Source organism: Condylura cristata, unplaced genomic scaffold (genome assembly GCF_000260355.1).
Source record: "Condylura cristata isolate star-nosed mole 26May11 unplaced genomic scaffold, ConCri1.0 scaffold00011, whole genome shotgun sequence".
Classification (NCBI taxonomy): domain Eukaryota; kingdom Metazoa; phylum Chordata; class Mammalia; order Eulipotyphla; family Talpidae; genus Condylura; species Condylura cristata.
Genome location: NW_004567112.1, coordinates 16,626,254 through 16,652,364, shown reverse-complemented (window position 1 = coordinate 16,652,364; position 26,111 = coordinate 16,626,254). Strand labels below are relative to the sequence as shown.

General features: G+C 48.0%; 1 protein-coding gene across 1 annotated transcript in view; it reads right to left on the bottom strand.

The window, feature by feature from the left end:
- Positions 1-8,602: 8,602 nt before the first annotated feature.
- The window catches only part of ARL3 (ADP-ribosylation factor-like 3), a 32,383-nt gene continuing 14,874 nt past the window's right edge, over positions 8,603-26,111 (bottom strand). Inside the window, exons 4-6 of the mRNA XM_004680480.2 lie at positions 20,714-20,764; positions 18,213-18,398; positions 8,603-8,881 (exon numbers count right to left, since the gene is read on the bottom strand). Coding sequence (XP_004680537.1) covers positions 8,834-8,881; positions 18,213-18,398; positions 20,714-20,764 — 285 coding nt within the window. The 3' untranslated portion in view covers positions 8,603-8,833. The remainder of the gene's footprint in view (positions 8,882-18,212; positions 18,399-20,713; positions 20,765-26,111) is intronic.

Sequence of the window (26,111 nt, the reverse complement as noted above, 5' to 3'; positions counted from 1 at the left end):
GAACTTTTAAGCCGCACCAAATGGTATCCCCACCAGCTGCAGTTGCAGTCCCTGAGCTCCACCCATCAAATCATATGCTTAGAGTTAATCTCCAGCTGCCCATGTGGCTTTGTTCTTGCTGAGCCCTCTGTCTGGATTGTCTACCTACCCTTAGAGTCTCTCTTTCTCTGTGCAAGCCCCCTATCCTCTCCAGCGGGTATGTGAAGAGTATTGGGTGGTGTGAGGCAGGTCTGATGCTGGCATAGTCCACTCTGGGACCCTGATTGCTGTCACATGTTTCTGTTCCATTGGGTCAACCACATGCCCACCCATGTATTTAGTGCTGTCATTGAAATTCCACCTACTTGTTCTTCATAAGTCAGGCTATAAGCCATGTAATTTACATGTCTAATGTAGCCTGTGAGTCCCTGAGGATATGAATATTAGTCATCTCTGATTTTTTTCAGATCTAGCCTGTTTCATTCATTCACTCATTCACTTACTCAACAAATGGTTACTGAGGTCCTTCTAATGCCAGTGACTGTTTCATTGTTGGGAAGACTTAGATGAACAAGAGAAAGTCTGTCCTCTTGTTGCTGATGAGTTAGTGGTGACGAGACAGATGAAAACAATAAATCGATAAATGTGAGTTGGTGATAAGTACCAGAAAGGAAAATGAATCAGGGTAGGTGGGTAGGGACATGCCAGTGAGGTGAGAGAGTATGGCAATTTTATCATAGGGCGGTAGCCCAGGACTGCTTTACTAGAAGGTGACAATGAGCAGTGATCTCAAGAATGTGAGGAGGGGGCGCCTCTGGTGACACAGGGGTTAGTTTCAGTGCTGTCAAGCTATAGCGGGCGACTGCTGCGAGAGTTAGGTCCCCGGCCAGGGAGCTGACCCACAGGGGGCAGCAGACCTCTCCTGACTTACCCGCTGCTTCCCCTCAGCAGCATATTTCAGTAGATCTGCCTGTTCTGCTCCCTACTCTGTCTCTCACCCTCCCCCACAACACAGACTCCAGTTTGTCTGTGTATAAATAAATAAAATAAATCTTAAAGAATGTGAGGAGGCAAAGTCTGGAGCAAGTGTTCCAGGCAGAGAGAACATGCATGAAGGAGGCAAACGACTTGTTTCAAGGGGTGGGTACAGATGAAAAAAGTGAGTAAAGGGCAGACCAGTGAGTGGTGGGGTCAGGGAGGCAGTTGGGGCAGCAGCACGGGGACAGGAAGCATTTTTGTACTTTGTTACTGCTCAATGAGTGAAGAATGATTGTCAAGGATCTAAGCTGTCAGGGCCAGGAGTTTCACAAGGGGCCCTGTGGAGACTGGGCCGTCTTCTGTGGAAGGATGACCTGCATCATGCTCTGAAGGAGGGGTAAGAATAGCAGAAGAGAGGGTCCAGGCACCCCAGGGAGGAAGACTTGATGGGGAAATAAAATTTGGGGGTTAGGTGAGAGGCCGTACAGTGGATCGTGTGGAGCACAGGGTGTGTGTGAGGAGCCACAGCCAATAGGTCTATAGCGAGGTTTCGAGTCAGACCAGAGGGGTCCAGAATGACACGATGAACAGTTTGGCCTCCACTGTCCCATTGCAGCTGGGCGCTGGAGGCCTCTGAGTAGAAAATCATGTTTCAGCAAAATGACTGAGCACTAGGGGGGCTAGCGGCCAGGCAGAGGCAACAAGGCAGCAGCCAGCTAGGAGGCGCAGATGGAAGGGGGGTGCTAGCGGGCCCCACCCGAGGAGCAGCAAGGACGGTGGCCAGCTAGGCCTCCAGGTCCCCGCTGCTCACGCCAAGGGGTGGAAGCCCAGATCTGGCCTTCTCCTTCCCTGCCAGCCGGCCATGGGTCCCAGAGTCAGCAGAAACCCCAGCCCCAGGGAGGAGGAGGCACAGAGCCAGAAGCTGCTGAGGGAGCACTGGCAGCAAGATGCCATTGTACGTGTGCAATCAAGATGCTTCAGAGGAAATCAAAAGCACCAACTGGGGAAATGATGTGTGCACACTCTTTCTCTCTCTCTCTCTAACACACACAAACTTCTGCTTCCAAAATGGGTCAAGTGAAGGCTGTGGGAGTGGGCTGGGGAGGGAGGGTTGGAATGAGTGGAGGCCTGGAGGGGGAAGCTGGGTGCTGGTGCCCACTCACCCTCCTAGCATAGGGGTGGCAGCAGCTGCAGGGTGGGGTGGGACATGAGGATAAATATACACCCCCCATGCATATGGATAAAGCACACAGCTGCCCTGCCTGCTTCGCCTTCATTAGGACCAACTGTTTCAGGAGCAGCGGCAGGCAGGCAGGAGGGGGTGATGTGCCCGTTCACGAGCGGGGTAGGGGGCTGCCTGCAGCTGTGCAGACACCTCCCCCCTGCCTGGATCAGCCACACAGCCCTTGAATGCCCCCTCCTCCCCCGTTCATCCCAACCCACTGTTTTGACTGATCTAGAGATCTCAGTGGTAAAGGGGTCTGGGAAGTCAGTCATGCTAAAACCCAGTCTGAATCCCCTAGGGGCAGGGGAATTGGGGGTGAGTCTGGCTAGGCTTTGTCCTGCCCCCAGGACAGGCAGTATCCTCATCCCCTTCTCTCCAAAAGCCATCTGTAGCATCCAAGCAGGAAAAGTGCTTTGACCCAGTCTCCTGGGAGCTGCAGGGAAGTTCATATTTGAAAGTGCTAATCTGGGTTGCTGTGCACCCCCAGGAAACCAAGGGGCATGGGAGAGGGGGTGCCAGCGTGGTTTACATGAAGCAGCAAGACAGACGGGTGGACTCCTACTCCCAGCGTGGCCTGTCCAGGTGGGAGTGGGGACTTGGCTGGTTTAGTTGGCACTGAGCGAGGCTGCAGTTTGTGCCCTATACGATAGTACCTGGCAAGACACCCTCTGCTCCTGCCAGGCCTTCTGCCCTGGACGCGGCATCTGGTCCCAGGCAGGTCAGGTGGGGCCGTGCTTTCTGTTAGCGAGGCCAAGAAGGACTGGCTGGGGCCCTTTCTCTCCAGGGGTCCAGGTGGGCTGCCAGGGCTCTGGGCTCTTCCCCTGGAGGCCAACATACTGCATGGGGCAGCGTGGCCCTGGGTGAGGGTGGGGCAGGCAGCCTCAGCCCCCTCTGCTGAGGGCCTCTAGGGCAGCACCACCTGTGGGACTCAAGAATGATCTTGTGGATCACTGAGGAGGGGAGAGAGTGGTGGTATCCATCTCCTGCAACTCCCTGTCCCTGGGGCCCCAACTCCCTACAGCCCCCAGCAACTCAGGGCCCTGCATTTAGCCAAGATGGTGTCACGGAGAGAAGTGGCCCAAGCATCTGCGAGGATCAGCCAATCCATTTCCTAGCTGTGTGACCCTAGGTAAGTATCTTAACCTTTGGGAGCCTTGTTTCTTCCACTGGGAAATAGGGATAGGTGTGGTTATCCTGGAGGCCCACTCAAGAGATCAGATCAGCTAATGGCCAGCAGGAGCAGCATTTTGCTTAGCTAAATGGTAATTCTGCCACATCCCATGCAGCTCTCAGCTTCAGGTATCCAAGCAAATTCTTCCCTAAGAACTTCCCTGCCCCTCCTTAACTCAGTATGCTCTCCGCAAGTCTGTCATTAATATTTCATTTCTTTAGCAAAGGCTTTTTGTCCCTGGGACACTGCTATTCATTCTGGAAAAAGAAACCTGCCCATGTTCCTTCATGCAAGAGGATTCCTTAGCTCATTTTCTGAACTTAGAAGCCAACAGGAAAAAGTTGTGTTCCGAACTTGGGGTCCAGCGATCAAACAGGCCTGGGTGCAAATCCTGGATCTTCCCCATTTTTCCTGTGTGACCATTTTCTGTGAGCCCCATGCTCCACTGTGAGTAACAATACCAATAGTTATAATAACAACATAATTACATTGTTGCAGAGGTGAAAAAAGATAATAATTGTGAAGCACTTCCCACCAGTCATGCCTCCTGGACAATTTGCCCTGGTCTACCTGGTGAGGGCCTGGCAGCCAGTCTCACCTTCTCAGCCCCTGGTGTGTGACTGGTTCCCGACACACGCACCTCAGTGCTGGGCCAGCAGGTTTACTGAAGGAGCAGGAGCTCTTCCCTGCTGCCCACCCTATCCTGGTGCTCGGCTTTTCCGTGTTCTGCAGTGTTGGAAAAGGAAATTACTGAACAGATTGCAATTAAGGGGGAGAGGGGGAGAGAGAGACAGAGGCCCTAAAATGCAGCTTGACTGAGCGCTAAACTGTGTTTTTGCCCCGAGCCAATGAGGAGCCTCTGACAAGAGCCTTTCCCACTTACACCTCTAATTGCGGGAGGTGTGGCTGGGGTGGCTCTGGGAGCCCCGAGGAGGAGCGGCTGCAGCACCTCTGTTCTCTTGCTTATTTCCTTGAAAGTTAGAGGGCCAAGTGGGAGGGGAGGAGGGCAGGTCTTAGGGGCCTGGGAATGCCTGGAATCCAGAATTTCTGCCCATTACCATCATAGCTATCAGTGACTTAGCGCCTAGTGCACTAGGCAGACATAACTTCTTCTAATCCTCCAGAAAGCTCCATGAGGTAGATGATGGGGCCTCATTTTATAGATAAGAAGCTGAGGAACAGTGCGTCCTCACTAAGAGCTGCCTATCGCCCGTCTGGGCTAGGCCCTTTGTTTACATTATGTCTGTTTTCAATCTCCCACCACTTTATTTCTACTTCATAGACGAAGAGGCACCAGAGAGTAAGCATCTTGCCCAAGATCAGAGGACAAATTATGGCTAGGTGAGGACTGAATCGCGGGTCTCTCTCAGATTGCAGTGGACATACTTATGCAAGGTAGCGCACTGTCCTTTTAGTGAGCAGGGTGTTCTGGGTAGTCCCCAGATTTAGCAAAACCAAACGAAAAACCAGGATGGCCAGTTAAATGTGACTGGCCAGTTAAATTTCAGATAGACTATTTCGAGTGTTAAAATGCGTCCCGGATATTGCGTGGGATGTACTTGTATTGATGAGTCTTTGTGGGCAATCCAAGCTTCACTGACGGTCCTGGGGTTTATCTGGCCACTCTGGACTCTCCTTCTCCTGCCTCTAGCTCCACTGTATTCTGCCCAGAGCTTGCCCTTTGAAGATGGCCCTTGGTAACAGCCATGCCGGTGTGACTGTAGACCACCGAAGGAGGAGACAGGATCTTCTGCGCCACAGGGCAGAGCCCAGTGTCATCGCCATCCCTGACACCCGCTGTGCGACTCTGGGCAGGTAGGCCAGTGTCTTCCCTCCCTAAACACTCCCTGATAGGAAGACCCAGGAGGAGGAACTAGGGAACTGCCAGTATCATTTCCAGCTCTAACTTTCCTAAGGGCTTCTCCCTGTTCTTGTCTGTGAACATGAGCAAAACCTACACCTGTGTTTGAATGAGGACAGAGGACACCTAGCCTCTGGGATAGGCCCCCAGGCGGCAGCGTGGGTGAGAGGAGACCCTGGTAGGAGACAGGAGCCATCGGCTGGGTGCACACGGCTGGGAGAGGGCAGAGGACCTTTGTCCTCAGAGCTTGTGCATCATTCAGACCCGGGGTCCGGTCCCCCCACACTCACGGCTCTCTGATCTTGGGTACATTCCTTATCTCAGACCAGTACCCCGTTTCCTGTTTCCTCAACTGTGATATGGGATTAATTAATGCCGCCTTCCCCCCTCCCAGATGTCTGGGAAGTGCTTGGCCTGTAGGAGGGGCTTAATCAAGGGTTGTGTTTATTGGTGCTGGTGTTAATATTATCTCCTGCTGAAGGAGGCTCCTTGAGGAATGCAAACCTCTGGAAGGACAACACATTCACGTCCCTCCCCAAGCTGCAGGGAAGAACACAACACCCTCCAGGCTGCTTTCATTTCAGCTCAATTTTATTTGTCGGATTTTTGACAGACATCTAAATTATACATTGACTTTCCCACATGACCAAATACCGCGTCCCTCCTTTTGATTATGATTTTCAAAAGGAACTATAAAAAAAGAACCTTCGGATGGATCAGACTGAACCCTGAAACCACATGGAGTGCAGAGCTAAAAATAAAAGCAAGTAAGAACTGGCCCCTGCGAAGGAAAGAGGAATCAAAGCAAACTGACGGGAACCAAGGGACAGGCCTGGCGAGGGTGACACGGTGTCACCCTCCAGGCCAGGCCGGATAAGGAGCTGCGGACATGAGGGGTGGGGCTCCGGGTGGCGCAAAAATAGCCACTGCTTTAGCTCAGAGGGGAATAAAGAAATTTGTCAAACGCCAGGAGAACGCGCGGAGCGAGGTGGAGGGAGGCAGAGGGGCAGCAGTGTCGAGCTCGGACTTCTCTCACCCTGGCACATTCCTACCCTCCGGCGGAATCGCTGACTTTCAGCTGTGTGCCGACACGTTCCCCAGCGCAGCCCACATCAATGACACCCTTGTTTCCATAGTAACCGAGGGAGAGTGAAGGGGAAAGGGTGTGCGGCTCCGGGCGCGGGGAATCCAGCCAGGAGGAGCCGCTGGGGTGGAGCCGCTGGGGTGGGTTGGGCGGCGGGAGGGGCCGCACTTTTTCCCACAACTGGTCTGAGCACACGTCCCGGCCGGGCCAGGCCTCGCCCGACTCGCAGGGGTGGTGGTGGTGGTGGGGAGGGGGGAATGGGCATCCCCTTTCTAGTTTCAAATTCTTTTTTTTTTTTTCCCCCCTTTCCTGTTTCAAATTCTGGCTTGGGGTGGGCCACAGGGGGTGCAGGGGAGAGAGAAGGGGACTTTCAAGTTCTGCATTTTCCAGGCTTCTCTCATCTACCCCCAAGAGCCTCCGTAGGGCTCAAAGGGTAAAGGAAAGCGCTGAGCTCCACTGGCTGGAAGGCAAATCTGACCATCACAGAGGCTGTCATCAGAGGTGGGGGCAGCTCCCGCCTGCTGGCCCAGGCCTGGGGAGGGCTCTGTAGAACAGTTCCCCAAGTTGGTGGTAAGAGAACAAAGATATTTTACAGAACATCCACTGCCAGAGTGAAAGTTCCAGACTGCAGTGTTCTGGAAGCAGATACTTCCCAAAGCAAGTATCTTGCTCCTGAGGTAACACCCTGGTGCACTACTTGGAGGGAAAAAGCATTTCCAAGTGCTGGAGCTACAGTTGGTGCCTGACAAAAGGGCCATTTCTGGTTCCCTGTCACTCTGTTTTGCCTTTATCCAGAGCCAGAGAGGCGCACTCAGGTGACAGAGGAGGAGAGAGGCCGTGGCAGTGGTTCCAAAAGCCTCACCTTCTTTTGTTTTGCAAGTCCCTACAGGTCTGTCCACAGCAACCCCAGGGCACCTTTCCGTGTCTGCCTTTGTTAATGACTTCCACTCCAGACAGCCTTTGAAGCTGGTCAGGCTTCAGCCTCACCTGAACATCTCTGTCCAGAAAAGCTGGGGGCTGGGTGGCCCCAGGGCTGCCTGGGCCCCTTTAGTCTGCTCACATTCCTTGCTGGGCTTGGGAAGGGCCACCTCCCAGGATGAGATGGCAGCTGGCCTCCTGGGACCCACCAGCCCCTGGACAGTCTCTCATTCATTCTCTGAAAGCCTTGGCGCTCAGACACCAGAACAGAGTTCAATTCAGGAACTGGGTGATGCTCTGGCCTGCTTTCCCTGTGTCGGAAGGCGGGGATTTCTTAAGGCTCTGGGAAACAAGCTCTTTTTGCAACATGGGGCAGGAGAAGGCTCCCATCATTCCTCTCTGGTCAATCAACAGAGGACACATTTTGCTAGAGAGAGACAGAGGAGACCAGCAGCTGGGGGGGGGGGGGGACTCAGGGCCCCCCTTCCCGCCCCGCAATCGTACACAGGAGGCTTCTTCCCAGCAGAGCACCCTCTCCACCCAGGCCCTTCCCACACCACCAAGTTGCCTGCACTGTAGAAATTGATCTCTTCTCAAAATCGATCTGCCTGGCTTTTCTCGGTGGAGCAGGTTCATGGTAAAGCTGCGTTTATTTTTAAAATCTGATAGCAGCGGCCTATTGTGATAATTTAAACACAGACTTCTTTGAGCTTTAGAAATCCCTTCTATAGGACAGCCATGGAGAAGCCAGCTAATCTGAGTTGGCTACTCGCTGCTCCACTGAACTGGAGAAAGCCTGTTTACGCCAGCCTGAGTCCTCCATGTGAAGGCTTTTTAAGGACCTTGTAATTTTTCTGGAATTAAACCTCCCACTTCTCTTTACATTCCAGATGTCATTAAAGTCAAAAGTCATAAGAATTTGCTTCGTGGTGTGGCTGGCTGGGGGGTGGTGGAAGGGCACGTTTCTGTGGTGACTTGTTTGCAAGGATTTTTTTTTTTTTCCTTTCCAAAGGGTAAGGATTACATACAGTTTTCCTACCTGCATGAGAAGATGGTTTAATCATCTGCTATTCCTCCCCTCCCTGCCTCCCTTCCCCCCAGGAGCTTCCTGAGGGACAGACTGCAGCTCTGGCTTCATTGGTAAAAATCACTGAACAGGACCAGCAAACACTGTGATTTCCGAACCATGGGGGGAAATGTAAGGGACAGGTCAGTAAATAAATGGGACTCAGCACAAGCTGTTTCTTCCTCTTTTTCTTTCTTTCTTTCCTTCTTTTCAAAAGAGAAAAGCCCACTGGAATTGTCTAAACTGCAATGCAATCTCTTGCTCATTTAAAAGATCTCATTTTCTAATCATGTGCTTTGAGACATTTAATACTATTTCAATTATGCAGAGGAAATAATATAATTCCTTTATTTGAAAAATGATACTGAACCTTAGAGATCAGTTAAATCTACTGCTGGAATGGGGATTCTCTTTAAACTGTGTTGCTCCCTCTCTTCAAACAGCTGTAGCTGTACACAGATGGAAAAACATTTGGTCAGAAAGCAGCAAATTAGTGTTTTTCAGGACAGAATTCAGCTCCCGCGGCTTCTGCATCTCCACTGGTCTAGGTTTTATTTCTTCTTTGCATTGACGTTTTTGCAGACCCAGTTCATGCCGTCCTTTGAGGGAAATTGGGTAGAGAAAGGTGGGGTTAGTTGGGAGCAAAGCAACACTCACCCAGCCCTGGGGGCCCAGGTCCTCCCTCCCTGCTGCCAGCTCTAGGGAGTCTGTGGGCCCACCTGGGTCCAGGAACAGTGATCTCCTAGGGAACAGGAGGGGGGCCCCTGAGAGCTCCGGAGGGAGGAGGGAGGGCGTACCCAGTGTCTGAACTTGAGATGGGCCCTCAGGAACTCCCTCTGAAAAAATAAACACATCTGCCTGGATCCAGGCCTGACTGAGGAGCTATCAGGAAAGATTCCAGCCATTTTTGGCTTTTTCTAAAAGCTGACCTTTGCTAGGGCATTAAATTCAATAAGCCACCCTTCTGGTGCCCTGATGTGTTTACAGTGTGACCGTGTACACTTGGGTTAAATTAAATTTCTTTTTGGAAAAACAAACCGACTGCAGTTACTAGATTTGAGCTGGGGCAATATGCATTTATTTCTCTTTGTGCAGCACCACAGGTCAGTTTAAAAGGGCCTGGCCTGAATCCTGTAGCTTTGTGCACTTCCAAGCAGAGGGACTGGGGAGAAGGTTCCCTTAAAGGCAGAGTGACCTTGAAAGTGTCCTCTCTTAGCAGGCTCGAGAGAGACAGAGGTAAAAACCACACAATGCCTACAGCCACCTGGCAGGTGGCACGATTTCTGGCGGATGCCAGGCCTGCCAGAGATGACCTCCTTTTCAACCCCCTCTGCAGCCAGCCCCAATGCTCTCCCTGTCCCCAGAGTCTCTCTGACCTTCACGGGTGTGCAGAGTTCCCCCAGACGCCCAGAACAAAATTAAAGGGGGTTCCTGTCACGAGTCCCTGGCCCCTGCCTCTGTAACACATGCTCACTGGGGCCCCAGTCCCAGCTGCACATCTCAGGACATTCACACGCGCAGAGCCCCGCATTTCCTGGGCCCATGGAGCTAGCTGCTGAACCTGAACAGCTGAGACAGCTTAAAGTAATAAATATCAGCTGACACCCTTGGCCATTCAGAGCATTAATCCCATAAACAATACATCATTGCAAAACAACCAGCAGGCATCCTATCTCCTGGCTAATCTGACCATAACCTGAATTTACAGTGATTAAAACTCTGCCAGTTGCCATCAAAGCACTTTGGGCAGGAGAACGGGGATAATCTGCTGGCTGTCCCAGAGCAGACCTCAGGGCATCTGCCAAGAGGGGGCTGACCATGGCCGGAAGCCCAAAGGTGGAGAGCACCTGGCAGCGGTGGGGCCCAGGGGCCAAGGGTGGAGGAATGCCGAGGTGGGAGAAAGGTGGACTCCAAGTGCATCTCCAATTACAACTGGGTCAGCTGCTTACGCTGAAAAGCTGAGGCCAATTTTAAGACCATTTTATGAAAAGGATTAATTTAAAGAAGCATGTTTAATTTTAGTAGCTAATTGGTTTCCAGGAAAAAAAAAAAGATCACCTGCCAGGAGACAAAAAAGATTACACAAATAAAAGAGGGATGGATAAGATAACCATCTTCTCTGTGCCTCTGCAGCTGAATAGCTCAGCACTTATGTGGCACCTCCATCTCCAGGAACCCGCACGAACACGACCAGGGGTGCACACCACAGTATTTTTCTTTTTCTTTTTAAATAATATAATAGTTTATTTTTACATCATTTTGTGCCTTTTACTGCAGTATTTTCTCCTCTTAGAGACTTGCAATATTTTATCAGATCATCTCAGAGAAACCAAGGACAGTGTTCCCACACTGAATGAATACCATTTTCTTTCTAGTTTTATGGCTGATTACAGAGAGGGTGGGGGGGTTCCTTTTATTATATGTAACTGAACAGAAATGCGGTCAAAGAGATAGGAAAAATATTTACTCAGCTGCAGGAACCCAAAGCAGAAGGTGGAGGGTGAGAGGCAGCGTTCTCCTGGGTATCTGCTGTGGAGGCAGAGGGGGATTTAGAAGGTGGAGGCTGTGGGGTGGGAGTAGGGCTAGGGGTCAATGTCGCACTCCTCCAGAAGTCTGAGAGCCCATGGAAGCAAAGGCCGGCCAGTCAGTCCTGCCAGCAGAGGGCGCTCAGAGGTAAGGACCAACCTGCTGACCGCTGGCCTGGAGTCGGGCTGGGCGGTGGGGGTGGGTGTTTGGGATGGGGTGGAGGGGTGCAGCTGTCTCTGTGGAAGCACAGGAGAGTTAACAGGGGCAAAGCCTCATGGCTGCCCTGCTTCTGGGAACCTACTCGAGCTGCAGTGTTTGGGGTTTGGGGCAAACAGCGCTTCACTCCAAGGGGGCCAAGCTATGCCAGGCTGCCCACTGAAGGAAAGAGAAGAGTGTTGTCCAAGATGCCGGAGGGAAAGGTCACGGTCAGACTGGCTTGAGGTTGTGTTTACAGAACCTAGGATGATGTCTGGCCTATAGCAGACTCCAACCTAAATCTTTCAAATGAATCCTTATAACAACCCTGCCAAATAGGTGCTGTTACCCTCTTCCCACTTTGGAGGACATGGCACAGGACAGAGTGGTGGAAAGAGGGGCTGGAGCCCGGGCGATGCGGTGTTAGCACCCACGCTCCGTAATCAGTCCCCATTTCTCAAGGAGCTCGGCGGGAGGGCGGTTCTCCTCCAGGCTTAGCGGGGACTGGGCATTCCCTGGAGCTGGAAAGGGGGCAAGCAGTTCCAGTTCCCCCTCTCTTCTTATGAATGCAGGGGCACCAGTCTGGGGTAGCCCTTACAAGTGCCCTGCCTGGCTTGGCCGCCCTGCAGGTGGCAGGGGCTGTTTTCAGCCGCTCATTGCCTGTTTCCGGCTGCTGGACACCACTTCTGCGCATGTCGAAGCCCGCATGTCTACCCCTCGCAGGGTAAATGAGTTGCTCAGGCTTCTAGTGGCACTAGCTCCGTGGCCAGCACCTGTGGCCTTGATTGTGTTAACCCTGATTACGGACACCTGGAGCTGGGTGTGCACACCTGCGCCTGTAGGTCCGTGATAGAAGGGCGGCAGCGCTCGGGACGGAGGATGGCGGACGGGCAGATGGCTAAGGGAAGGCGGGAAGGCCGGTGGCGGACCGGGAAGGCCGGTGGCGGACAGCAGGTGAGGTGAGACCACGAGAGAACGCCAGAGAGCGCCCAGAGAAAGCGCTACAGCTTGCTGTGTGTGTGTGTGTGTGTGCGCGTGCGCGCGCGTGTGTGTGTGTTGGGAAGGTGGTGGGGGTGCTCGGGCTGGAGGCTGCTTGTCTCCTGAGCCTCCCAGCCGGGCGGCCTGCCCACCCGCCCACCCGGGCCTGGCTGCCATTATACCTCTCTGCCCTGAGCCTGTGCACTGCGACAGCACTGCCAGTGGAAACTGCACTGGAGACAAATCAGGCAAGGGGAGGATTCCTTGGCATCTTGTGTTTAAATTAGTGCGGCACCCGGCTCTGGCCGACATTTGGCAAGGTTTTGTCACAGACAACTGAGGTTGCTGCTCTGCCTCCGAGGATGGGCCAGAACTCACGGGTTTGTTTAATGGTTGAAGCGTTATTGTCAAAAACTGGCTGGACCCATTTTCTGCACATTTGCTCTTTGACACAGGGAGGACAATCTTATGGCTCAAGGCTCCCCCCTTTCCTCCTGGACCCTTCCCCCTGGCTAACCTCCCTGAAATGGGATTTGCGTTGATTAGCTTCAATTTAATCACAGAGACGAAAGAGAAGCATCGAACCTCAAATACTGAGCTTTGTTTGGCCTCATGGAGAGGAAATAAAATTTACCATGTCATGATATTATTCTCTACTGTAACCACTGGGAAAAATAAAAGGCTGCCCATAGCCAGATGGGTGGAAACCTACTAACCACCGAGTCCTACTTCTCCCGGCCCAAGGCAGGATGCCACTTTCTGTGGGAAGGCTGGCCCCGGACGCCACTGCTCCTTTTAATCTGATCTCCCTACAAGGCATCCACCACCGCCCAGTGGCTGGAAGGAAGTGGTGGCAGACACAGTTGGGTGGGCCTGGTATTTAATGCCGTAAGGACTACACGGTCACGCCAGTAATTGCTTTAAGACGACAAGGGGCTCAAAGCCTCACAGTAATGCGCCTATCCCAACCTGCCTCTGGGCCCCCAGGGTCAAGGAGCAGCTGGATGCAGCATACATAAAATATTGCTTGCTATTAATATTTGTTTCTGGTGACAAAGGGCACTGCACCAGAGAGGTGGCAAAATTGCATGTCTTGAGCTTGCTTTCTTAGTTTACAGAGCCGTCTGAACATTTAAAAATAAAGCTGAGGTCTGTCTTGCAGATAAGCAGTTTCATGTACATTTTCGAGTCAAAAACAACTGATGCCAGGCTTTGAATGAAGTGGTAAATATTTAAAAAAAAAATTGAAATTCTGTTGGCTTATTAAGGGAAAAGTCCCCCCGAAAGAAAAAAAAGAAAGAAATGAAAACTGGGCTAGTGAATGTTCATCTGCAAGGTGCTCCAGAGCCAAGCTCAAGCATGGGGTTCACGCTATTGGACTTTTCTTGGAGGTAAGACTGCTGTGAGCAGGGTCCCTTCTGTTTGGAGACCAGCAATGCAGGCTAGGTGTAAAAAGGGGTGAGTGCACGGTGGGAAGCTAGCCTTTTGCTTGCTCAGAGCTACTGATGCAGGCAGGTCTGTTAGATACCAGATGAAACTACTGAGACCTCCACTTGGAGAGGGAATTTTAGTACAGTACAATTTTAGTCACATCCAACAGTGATTTAGAGAGAAAATGTCTTCAAACAACTGAAACCACAACAGCAAGGAGGGCTGTAGTTTGGGGTTCAAATTCAGGTCTGTAGGTGGAAGAGGGCCTGATTTCGCTACCTTTTTCTGGCTCTAGGCCCAGGAGATCCTTTGTTCACTATTTTCTAGGAGTGGGGGTGGTGAAGCCAGCGTCCCAGGGCTAGATGCAGTTAGGAGAGGCCCTAGCAACCCTGGCCTCACCCAGGGGCAGAGGGAAGGTCTCCCTTCTGTAAGGCATCCCAGGCAGGCTACAGGTTCTCTCCCCACCAACAGCTGTCAGTTTCTTCTCTCTGCCTTCCTCTACTTGATGTATGGGAGTCTCTCCTGTCCCCTCCTCTAGTCTACGGGCCTCTCAGCAGAGAGTTCTTGAGACTGTTGTTCTTTTTCAGCTGCTAGTACCTTTTCCTATGCTCTGAGGTTGGCAGTTTCCTATGAAAACCTGCTTTAATTACATGATGGGCTGGCTTCCTTGTCACCATCAATCGGGGAAAGAAAGATCTGTTTCCAGTTCTCTCGAAGCCTTCAAAAGTCAATTTGCACACCCAGAGCAAGGGCTGCTGAACAGTACATGGCACTGCCTGTTGTAGATAAGACCAGACAAATTTACCTTCAGAGCATCAGGTAGCGCAAGACCCTGCAATCCACTCTAAGAAGCACTAACCTCTGTATCACAAATCCTGCGCTTAAGCCACTTGACCAGACCAGCTCTGTCAGTGCAGAGGGCCCAGCTCACCGTCCAGCAGGGCTGTGGCTCTTCCCCCCACCCACTGGAGGGTGTTATTTATCAGGACAAAACAGGTCTCTCAAGCACATTTGATTAGACTCAGACATACAAGCAATGTAAATAGACAAGCTGTTTTTAAACACCTGGAACTCTAATGGCAATTCCAGGTTTGTTTTTTTTTTTTAACCTTTGTACATTTTCTTTCAGGGTCATTAGAGCTTCAGTGCCAAATGTTACTTGACCCTTTTAGAGTCTGATCATTTTGGTAGATTCTCCCATTACTGACCAGCAGTGGGGGTGGTGTGGTGGGAGGATGGGATAGAATTTAGGAGATTTTAAAAATCACTACACAGTATCTATGTGTGAACGGTGATCTTATGGATATTTTTCTAGTGAAGGCTTTCATTTTTAGGAAGACATAAAGTCTTAATTAATAGGAGTCTTTAAAGGCCTGCACTTGAACTAAGCAAAGTAAGAAAAGAATCCAACAACATGATTCTTTTTAAAGTGAAAACTTAAGAAACTGGTCAAGTGGCCCAGAGCTTAGGTCAGAGGCACAACCTGGGGAAGGGACATGGTCAGTCAGAGCCTCATGATGAAGAGTGTTTGCACAGAAAACTCCATGACCTTTCTCTGGTTCCCAGAGGTTACCATGAAAGGACAATAGACAGCAGATTCCCTTCTTAATTAACATTTTTATTAAATAACCCATTTCAAATAATGGTTAAATTCTCTAAATTTATATCATTCTATTAACCATAATCTAATCTCATTAACCTTGAAATCCCAGTCTTAACTACCCAATTCTATACACCATGGTACTATCTACTAAACTAATTAAGTGACCTTCAAACTATTTCTCCTCCATATAAAATCACTATTTTTTTTTTTGGCTCACAGTTCTTTGTTTGATCTCTCTTGATATCATTTCCTGTGAACCTGGTTGCTGAAGGTCTCTGATCTGAGAAGAAAAATCAAACCACACATGATTGTCTCACTTGAATCAAACTGGTTGATTTTAAAGCATACTCGTTGTTTCCTGCCCCCCACCTCCAACTGTCTGATAGCTCACTGCCTCTCTTCTGGCCTCAGATCCTCTCATGTCAAGGGCACTGCATTTCCATGATGGCTGCACAGCCAGCAAACGGAGCTCTGTGCTTACAAGCTCCACCTGAGTGGAATGGGGAGCCAAGGCCCTGAGCCCCTCACATCTGCAGCTCTGGGATGCAGCACCCTGATAGCAACGCCCCTCCATTAGTAGCCAATTCCAGATGACACATTCCCAAGGCTGACTGGAGAAGCAAGTACTTCACTGTTAATCCTGGCTTTGAGTCCTGGCTTTGATTGTTCTTTCCTTCTTTTTAAATGATATATGTGTATTTATTTATGCACACAAGAACTGGGATCTAGGTCAGAGGTTGCAGGGGTGGGGTGAGACAGAGTCTCACTAGACAGACTGTCACCAGAGACAGAGTTGGGAACAGGACAGGTGAATCCACTGAAACACACTGCTGAGGGGAGCAGCGGGTGGGTCAGGAGAGGTCTGCCACGCCACGTGGGTCACCTCTGTGGCCAGGAATTGAACTTGTGCTGCAGTGGCTGTGGAGAGCTTCACAGTGCTGAGCTTTAACCTGATGCGCCACCAGGGAGGGCCCTAGAGATACCTTGATAGCGCTGAGACTTTACTCCCCTGTTCTACTAGGGAGGCCCCCCTGCTTTTTTTCTTTATTAAAAAAAAGATTATTTATGCATATGGAACTGGGGTACAGGCCAGAGGTGCGGGCGTTGGGGGTAAGAGGATTCACTAGAGACAGTGGGGAGCAGAACAGGCAGATGTACTGAAGCGTACTGCTGAGGGGAGCAGAGGGTGGGACAGGAGAGGTCTGCTGGCCATGTGGGTCAGCTCCTGATTGGGGTGGTAGCTTCATAGCGCTGTGCTTTAACCAGCTGTGCCAGCAGGTTATTCTTTATTATGATATTCTGGGCAGGTGGAAAAAGATTCCAGAGCTGTCAATTTCCTACCTTCTTAGGAGTATGCGCATAAAAATGTATTTTCTTTAGTTTCACTTTTAGCGCCACCAATCTCAAGATGTTCTCTACTTCTGTATTTGTGTTGTATACCATCTAGAGGGGGCAGAGTCCATCTGCTGAAACGGTTTGTGCAAACACAAGAATGCTATTGTCTTTTCCTGGGCCTTATCCTCAGCACAGCCACCTGAGGCCTTGTGAATGCCATCTTACACACAACTGAAGGGAGTGCTTTAGGTAAAACTTGTTCTTTTTCTTAAAGTGAGAGGCTAAATAAAATGATCCAAGTTTACCTTCTCAAAACCATCCTGGGGCTGCGGTGTACTTGTTGGACCAGCTTGTGATTAAGCTGAAGCATGCAGTTAATTTGAAACCAGACAGATACACAGTCATATATGCATGTGCAATTTTATAGTGGAAACTTGAGAAGAAGCAAAGTGTAAGTGGTAGCTAATTCCTTTGTCAAGTGGGATTAGGGGAGAGGAAAGAACTTTTCAGTTTTCAATTTTATATAATTGTATATGATTAACAATGAGACTATATTATTTTTGCGATCAGAATCTAGAAAGGAAGGACTGAAGGAATAAACTAAAGTTGACACCTGTCCTCCTCCTAAACCTTGCCGAGCCCTACAGAACTCTAGCACCCATGTTGGGGTGCAGCCGAGGCAGTCTCTGAGTACTGGGAACTCCCAACACACACACACACACGTACACAGAGCTTCTGAGTACTGTGAAGTCTGGAGGAGGGGGTGCTTGTGTGTTTATTGCTCCACCCTCACATCTAGAGGTCAAGTACAGAAGCAAATCTGGCCTGTTTGTGTAATTGTGGAAAAAAAAAGAGCAGCAAACAGATGGAAGAACTGAGATAATTCTAGGAAGTGATTATTTGCTCGAGATAAAAGCAGTCAGGCAGTTTTAAGAAACCAGTGTCAACTGTCTTTGAAGAGAGGGGAGGATATTAAAAGGGCAATGGAAGGAGGCTACCAGACAATGGGGGTGAGTTAGATCACAGGCTTAGAGTAGAACAAGCAGGTTGTGCCACCTGAGACCTGTGCCCCACCTCATCCCAGAGCAAGGGCTGGCCTCTCTCAGGGCGCTTGTCACTTCCTGGCCGATACCAGATGTATAAAATGAGGCATGTGGAGCATGTCGGGGCTTCAGAATAAAGAAGTTGTCCTTCAGGATAGATGCCAAGCATCAGGTGGGTTGAGGCAGGTTGGCTGGAAGCATCAGAGCTGAGACTGCTTATTGCTGGAGGACAATGCGTCTCAGGTGTCTACAATATTCTGGCCTAGCTGGATACCAAATGAGGGGTGCCTGCCTTCTGGCATACAGTTTCCAGGCAAAAGGCAAAGGCTTTCTGTCAGCAGAAACCTCCCAGTGGGGTCCCAACCCACAGTACGGGAAACAGACACCAACCGTGAGGGCAGAGGAGACCGCTCACAGAAAACAGGAACACCTCCGGGAGAACCACTGTGCATGGCTACTGATGGCTTTGTTACCTTGAGAGTGCAGCTATTTAGCATTTATAATGTTAGATACAACGCAAAACCCCAGCCCAATAGTTGCAGAGTTCTAGAATTTGAAAGCATCTTCCAAGTCTTCTGTTCTGACCTCCTCTCCAATGGGAGAGTTTGCTGCTTGTGTGGATGGTTTATCTGTGGCTTTCCTGGAACCGTTAGTGACATCTTATCAGTCTCTAAACAGAAAAGAATCAACCTCCTCCATACCCTTCATGTCCTGGAAGGGGTCATCTGTCAATCAAAGGCTATGTGTCTCATATCCAATCAGACCAGCCAGTGAGCCAGACGCTCTGGGCTGGCGACTGGCTGCCTTCCGCGCTCTCACCTGAACGCCCTCTCCCGTCAGAGCCGAGCAGGACTGGATCTGCCAGACGCGGTCACGGATGGTGTGCAGGTTCAGTCCTTCTGCAATTTCAGAGGCAGGGGCTGCTGTGAGCAAGTCCTGCTTATTAGCAAAGATGAGCACTGGCACACAGCTTAGCTTTTCTTCCTCCAGTAGTTCGGCTAGTTCCTGGATCATTGGGGGAATGGATGGAGAAGGAAGGAGGGATAATGAAATCGGCGCTATTTTATCACGCACTTCTAATTCAGAGAAAAACAAAAGTTAAGCTGATCAACTGACAACTATAAAGGGCAGTGGCTCTCATGCTTGAAACCTATGGGAGAATCCCCTGGGTCCCACCAGGGATACCAGCATCTGAAAGTATGAGGTAAGAGCCAGGAATCTGAATTTTAAACAAGCCCCTCGCTGGTCCTGCTCTCAGGAGCTCAGTGCTCAGGGACAACAAACACAATTGCGGTTAGAGGTCGAAAACTTACGCAAAATTATCATCTGCAAATGACGTTTGATGCATATGTACAAACGTGTATAGACAGATATTTAAATTTAAACTGGAAATGACAATTCCTTTAGGCACTATAATTCTGCTTCATCAATCTCTAGCTCCAAAATATTTAAGAATGTGCAGTATTGTTCGTCAAATCCACACCCTAAAATAACTGTTATTAGTCCATCTGGCAAGATTCCTGCTTTTAAAAAAAGATTTATTTTTTTTAAAGATTTATTTATGTGTACAGAACTGGGGTAGGGCCAGAGGTATGGCGGGTGATAGGATTCACCAGAGACAGTGGGGAGCAGAATAGGCAGATTGACAAGATACACTGCAGAGGGTCGCAGCAGGTGGGTCAGGAGAGGTCTGCCATGCCATGTGGGTCAGCTCCCTGGCCGGGGATCAAACTTGTGCTGCAGTGGCTTCAGGGAGCCTCATAACACGGTGCTTTAATCCATTGTACCACCAGGTAGAGTCCTAAAGATTTATTTTTTTATGTATACAAAAACTGGGTGTAGGCAAGAGGTAAGAGGATTCACCAGAGACAGAGTAGGGAGTAGAACAGGTGGATCTACTGAAATACACTGCTGAGGGGGGGGCAGCAAGTGAGACAAGAGAAGTCTGCTGTGCCATGTGAGTCAGCTCCCTGGCTGGGGATCAAATTCGTGCTGCAGTGGGTGCAGATAGAGTCACAGTGCTGAGATTTGAACCTGGTGCCACCATAGAGGCCCCTGACTTTTTTTTTTTTATAAGATTTATTTATTTATGTATATAAAAACTGGATAACAGACCAGAAGTGTGGAAGGTGAGAGAATTCACCAGAGACAGAGTAGGGAGCAGAACATGTGGATCTACTGCAATACACTGCTGAGGGGAGCAGCGGTCAGGGGAGGGGAGGTCTGCTGCGTCATGTGGCTCCCCTCCCTGGCCAGGGATCGAACTGGTGCTGCAGTGGCCAGTGGCGGTGGCCAGCTTCACAGTGCTGAGACTTAACCCCTTGTGCCGCCAGGGAGGCCCAAGATTCCTGACTTTTAGGTTAACTCTATGTTGGTTCTGCCTGCAATAAGTACAGGAGACGGTGTATGTTTATCTACATGCCAGGACCAACCTATCCCTCATTAAACCCACATTTTCCTGCATAAACCACTGGACCTGTCAAGGAAAACTGGGAGGATCAAGAAGCCGATGAGTAGCTGACACCCTTCACCTCCAAACTCCTGTCAGCAGTGGTTCACATGGGTGATGAGCCAAACACCAAGGTACGCAAGACTGCCTTCAGAAGTCTGGAGAGTTCTCCCCTTAATTTCTGGGAAAAAGGAGCATAAACGTGGAGTCTGCTATCTTTGCAAGGCCACCTGTGGTATTTTAGGACCTAGGCCAAGGGCTCCAAAATGAGACGTGAGCATCTTTTCCAAAGAAGGCCACTCTAGTCCTCGCTTCTTTCCAGTATGTTCAGTCTGGGCAAAGTGGCCCACGCCCACTGCCTCTCCAGGCCAAGATGCAACAAACACTGCCTGTGTCACGGCACTGATATGCACTCCGTGCCAGAAGCCATACTGGGGTTCAAGCTATACCTTATTTCCTGTCTTGTAACAAGAGCAGCTTAGCTGTGGCTTGCACTTTTCTTCCTATCCTGTAGATCTTAGGGGTCAATGAAGTGGTTACTGAGAAATGTACATTGAAATGAGTGGTGAATTCTTTTGATGGCTCCCATGTGGATGGGCCTGGGAAGAAACCTTAAGAGCTTTGGGACATGGTGGCAAGTTCCATTTGCTTATGTCTTATTTATTCAGTTTGATTAAAAACTTTAATCAAAAATTGTTTAAAGGATTCTCAACTAATTTCTTTTTAGGCAACTGGTATTTTTGCATGCTTGCCAGAATGACCGCAAAAGTTAAACAACAACAACAAAAGCCTTCTCACTCTTGTACATTTACAAGGTAGATTAATGAATAGCCAGTTATTTGCGAAGTATCTCAACAGAAGAATTATTTACCTGACCCGTCTCTTCAAACCTTTTTCTGTCTGCACTGTCAATTACATAGATCTGTAAAGTCAAAAAAAAAAAAAAAAAGGTTACATGAATAAGCAGTTTTGGAGAAAACCAGGGCTGCTTCTACAGAAGGATCAGGTGACCCCCAATCACAGATTTTGCAGTATCAGACATTGATCACCCAGGATGTGAATTGAAAACTCTTCTCTTCTAGCTTCTGGTCTGCTTCCTTCCTGCTGCCACCTCTTGGCCATTTTATTGCTCCTAGATATTTCCCCACCAGTGGGGATGCAAGAGGCAAAACTTGTGGTTTGGTAGCCTGATACCCACATGTGAGCGATACCGTTATGGAAGTAATACAAGAGATGGCTGTTTGAGATAGATCTCACTTTATGTTTTATACTTTGGGTGTGGGGATGATGATGAAGTTCCTTTGCTTAAATTGTGTTGCATTTAACATAATAATAACAAAGTTTAGTTGTAAACTCCACCTTGAAAGTATACCTTGGAAAACGAGCATGTAAGCTTAGGTATCAACAGGCTGTTAATTCCTGGTCTAAGAGAAATGGAAGACACCCTACCTCTTGCATCTATCATACCTCATGTTTTCTTTGTCACTTCCCCCAAGTTAATAAAGCTGAAATCTTCCCCGAGAATAACTCTGGCACTGGTAGCACGGGATCTAGGTCTTTAAAACTCCAGAGACCCATTTAATGCTGTAAAGCAGCGGTCAGCATTGTGTTTTTTTTTTTAATTAAATATATTTTAAATCATTGTTCGTTTTTGTTTAGTTTTTTTTTCTCTCTCTCAGGTGTCATCCCCATAAAATCCCCACCAAGTCACCTGTGCATCATCACCATAGTCTCTTGTGCTTTTCCCTCCCACTTTGGTACCTCTCCCTCCCCTGCTCTAGATCTCTGATTTATAATTGCCTGCTAGTTTTGTCTTGTCTCTTTTTTAAATTTCCTTACCCCTGGTTTGGTTTCCCTATATACTTCCTATAAATGAAATTATCTGATACTTTTTTCCTTCTGACTTATTTTACTGAGCATAATCCCATATAGCTCCATCCATGTTGCTGCAAATGGCATGAGTTTATCTTTTTAATAGCTGAGTAGTATTCCAGTGTATGTGTATGTGTGTGTGTATAGATCCAATCATTTGTTTTTGGACATTTAGGTTGTTTCCATATCTTAGCTATTGTAAATAATGCTGCAATTAACATAGGAGTTAATTCTTTTCAAATTGCTTAAGTGTCCTTTGGGTAGATTCCTAAGAGTGGAATTGTTGGGTCCTGTGGTAGATCCATTTTTAGTAATTTGAGGGTCTTCCATACAGCTTTCCATAGTGGTTAGACTAGTCTGCAGTCCAACCAGCAGTGTAAAAGGGTTCATTTTTCTCTACATCTTGGCTAGCATTTTTTGTTGTTAGCATTTTTATTTATTTATGCATACAAGAACTGGGGTGTAGGCCAGAGGTATGGGGGGGGGGAATTCACCAGAGACAGAGTAGCTAGCAGAACAGATGGATCTTCTAAGGTACACTGCTGAAGGGAGCAGCAGGCAAGACAGGAAAGTTCTGCTGCACCATGTGGGTCACGTCCCTGGCCAGGGATTGAACTCATGCTGTAGTAGCTGTGGATAGCTTCATAGTGCTGAGACTTTAACCCCTGTGCTACCAGAGAAGGCCTGCTGTTAGTTTTTTTAATGTGGGCAATTTTATTGGTGTGAGGTAATATTTCAGGTGAGGTGATAAATATGCTAATTCATGGACACTTTTGTGGCTAATGAGAAATATTGAATCAAGGGTCATACTATAACTACTTTGCAGTCTGCCATCAAGGTAGTAAAACCTATGATTTAAAGATTTATTTATTTATTTATTCATTCAAGACCTGGGGTACATTTCAAAGGTGTGGGAGGTGATAGACATTACCAGAGGCAGAATGGGGAGCAGAACAGGCAGATCTTCTGAAATACACTGCTGAGGGAAGCAGTGGGTGGGTCAGGAGAGGTCTGCTGCGCCATGTGAGTCAGCTCCCTGGCTGGGGATTGAACTCGTGCTGCAGCGGTGGCAGATAGCTCCATAGGGCTGTGCTTTAATTCATGCCACCAGGGAGGGCCCAGAACCTATGATTTAAAATTACCCTATCTCCTCCCTTCCTATAGACCAGAAAGTTTTAGAAGCTCCTAATGGCGCCTCAGGCATTAATACCCTTAGATACTGCTCTTATTTGGCTATTACGAAGTACCTTAATGCAGCAGATGAACAAGAACCATTATTATTCTCAGCCACCTAGTTTTTCCCAACTGACTCAAAAAGCAAAATCTATAGCATTTAAAAAAAGACTTATTTATTTATGTATCCAAGAGCTGGGGTGTAGGTAAGAGGTGTGGGGTGATAAGAGGATTCACCAGAGACAGAGTGGGGAGCAGAATAGGCAGACTGACTGAAACACACTGCTGAGGTGAGCAGAGGGTAAGACAGGAGAGGTCTGCCATGCCATGTGGGTCACCCCCCTGGTGGGAATTGAACTGGTGCTGCAGGGATTGCAACAGCTTCATAAAGCTGTGCTTAATCTGTTGCACTGCCAGGGAGGGCCCCCCATGCTAATTTTTTTTATTACATGAGTTTATTTTTACATCGTTTTGTACATTTTTTTTCCATCTCGATTGTAATCCCCACGGGTTTCCCATCACCAAAACCCCCGTGTGCCACCACCATAATCCCGTGCATTTCTCTCCCCCCACCCCCGTTTTTGATCCCATTCCCCACTCCACCCCCTCAAAATGTCTCTGGTATATGGTTGTTCATTATTTTTGTTATTTTCTCGCCTGGTCCATTATACTCCTGCTATGAGTGAAACCATCCAGTATTTTTCTTTCTCTTTCTGGCTTATCTCACTAAGCATGATCTTTTCCAGCTCCATCCAAGTTGCTGCAAAAGACATGTGTTTCTCTTTTTTGGTTGCTGAGAAATATTCCATTGTATATATGTACCACATCTTTTTTATCCAGTCATCTACTTTTGGGCATTTGGGCTGCTTCCCCCATGCTAATTTTTAATTCCTTTTAGATTCACAGGATTACTGAGTAGAAGTGCTGAGTGTTCCATATACCTAGCACCTCCACCCCAACCTTGGGTTCCCCTAGTAACATTTCCTGTTAGTATGGAACTGTGTTATATTAAACAACCAATCTTGATACATTAGGTTTATTCTTTGTTTTAAAGTTCTATGGTTTTGACAAACCCTTAATGACTTGTATCCATTATAACAGTTTCATATAGAACAGTTACCCCTCTAAAAATCTTGTGTCAGCTTTCATCCCTACCCTCACTCTGGCAATCACTAATCTTTTACTTAGATTTTTTTTTTTACTAATTTCTATATTTCTGCCTTTAAAAAGTCATTATAGTTGAGACTTTATAGTTGAGAATGTATTCTTTTTAGGTTGACTTTCACTTAACAGTATGTATTTAAAGTTTCCCTCATGTCTTTCTGTGGTTTGATAGCACATTTCTCTGAATAGTATCAGTGAATATCGTGACTGAATAATATTCCATTATATGGGTATTAAGCTTGTTCATCCACCTACTGGAGAACATCTTAGTTGATTCTAGTTTTTAGCGATTATAAAAAAAACAACCTATAAATATTCGTGTTTGGTATTTTGTATGCACAAAAAAGTTTTCAACTCATTGGGTGGATACCTTGAAAGGTGATTGCTGGACATGTAAGACTATGTTTAGCTTTGTAAAACTGTCTTCCAAAGTTACTGTATCATTCTGCACCAACATTGAATACAAATTCCTATTGTACACATCTTCATCAGCACTTGGTATGATCATCAAAAAATAGCCATTCCATAACTTGGTGCAGCAGGTTAAAGCACAGCACTAAGAAAGAAGCTAAAGCCACTTCAGCATGAGTTTGATCCCTGCCCTAGAGGTGATCCACCTGGCATGGCAGACCTCTCCAGGCCCACCTGCTGCTCCCCTCAGCAGTGTACTTCATCCATCTGCCTATTCTGCTCCTCATTCTGTCTCTGGTGAATCCTCTCACCGCCCCTGCACCCCAGTTCTGTATGCATAAATAAATCTTAAAAAAAAAAAAAAAAGCCATTCTGGGGCCTCACTGGTGGTCCAGGGTTTAAAGTATCAAATACTACTGAGCTATCTCCACTTTGGCCTGAGTTTGATTCCAGGCTGGGAGCTGACCCACACAGTGCAGCAGACCTCTCCTATCTCACCTGTTGTTCATATCAGCAGGGTAGATCTGCCTGTTCTGCTCCCCACTCTGTCTCTGGTGAATCCTCTCACACTCCACACCTCTGGCCTTCACCCCAGCATAAATAAATCTTTTAAAAAATTAAAGGCCAACTGTTGTAAAATAAAAAATTAAAATAAAAAAATAAAGGCCAATGTACATATTTTTTCATGGATCATGCGTTTGGTGTTGGATCTCAAACCTTATTGTCAATCTCTAGGTAAGACTAATTTTGAGTCAATTTTTGTGAAAAGGGTAAGGACTCTGTCTACATTCTTTAAAAAAAAAAACAAAAAAACCCAATAATTTGCATATGGGTGTGCCAGGAGCCATTTGCTGAAAAGACTATCCTTTCTTTAGGAAACTGTCTTACTTCTTTCTCAAAGATTAGTTACAACATTCATGTGGGCCTATATTTGGGTTCTCAATCCTGTTTTATTGGTCAGTGTGTCTCTTCTTTCTCTACCCTGCCTTGATTACCACAGCTTTAGGGTAAATCTTGAAGTCAAGAAGTATCAGTCCTCTAGCTGTGTTCTTCAGGACTGTGCTAGCCATTTTGGATCTTTTGCTTTTACATACAAACTTTTTTGTTGTTAATAATATAATAGTATTTTTACATCATTTTGTGCCTTTTTCCATCTCAGTTGTAATCCCCATGGGCTTCCCATCACCAAATCACCCGTGTGTCATCACCACAGTTCAGTGCACCCCCCCCCACCATTTTTGATCCCATTCCACACTCCACCCCCGAAAAATGTCTCTGGTATATAGTTGTTCATTATTATTATTTTCTCCCCTGGTCCTTTATACTACTGCTGTGAGTGAAACTATCTGGTATTTTCCCTTTTCTTTCTGATTTATTTCATTAAACATTACATGCAAACTTTTAACATCAGTATGTCAATATCTACAAAATAATTCAGGGGCATTTTGCTTGGATTGCACTGAATCTATGGTTCATCTATATAATGCACAGATTAAGTTCAGTAGAATTGGTAATTTTTTTTTAAGAGTTACTCATTTATACATACAAGAACTAGAGTACAGACCAGAGGTGCAGGGGTGGTGAGAGGATTCACCAGAGACAGAGTGGGGAGCAGAACAGGCAGATTGATGAAGTACACGGCTGAGGGG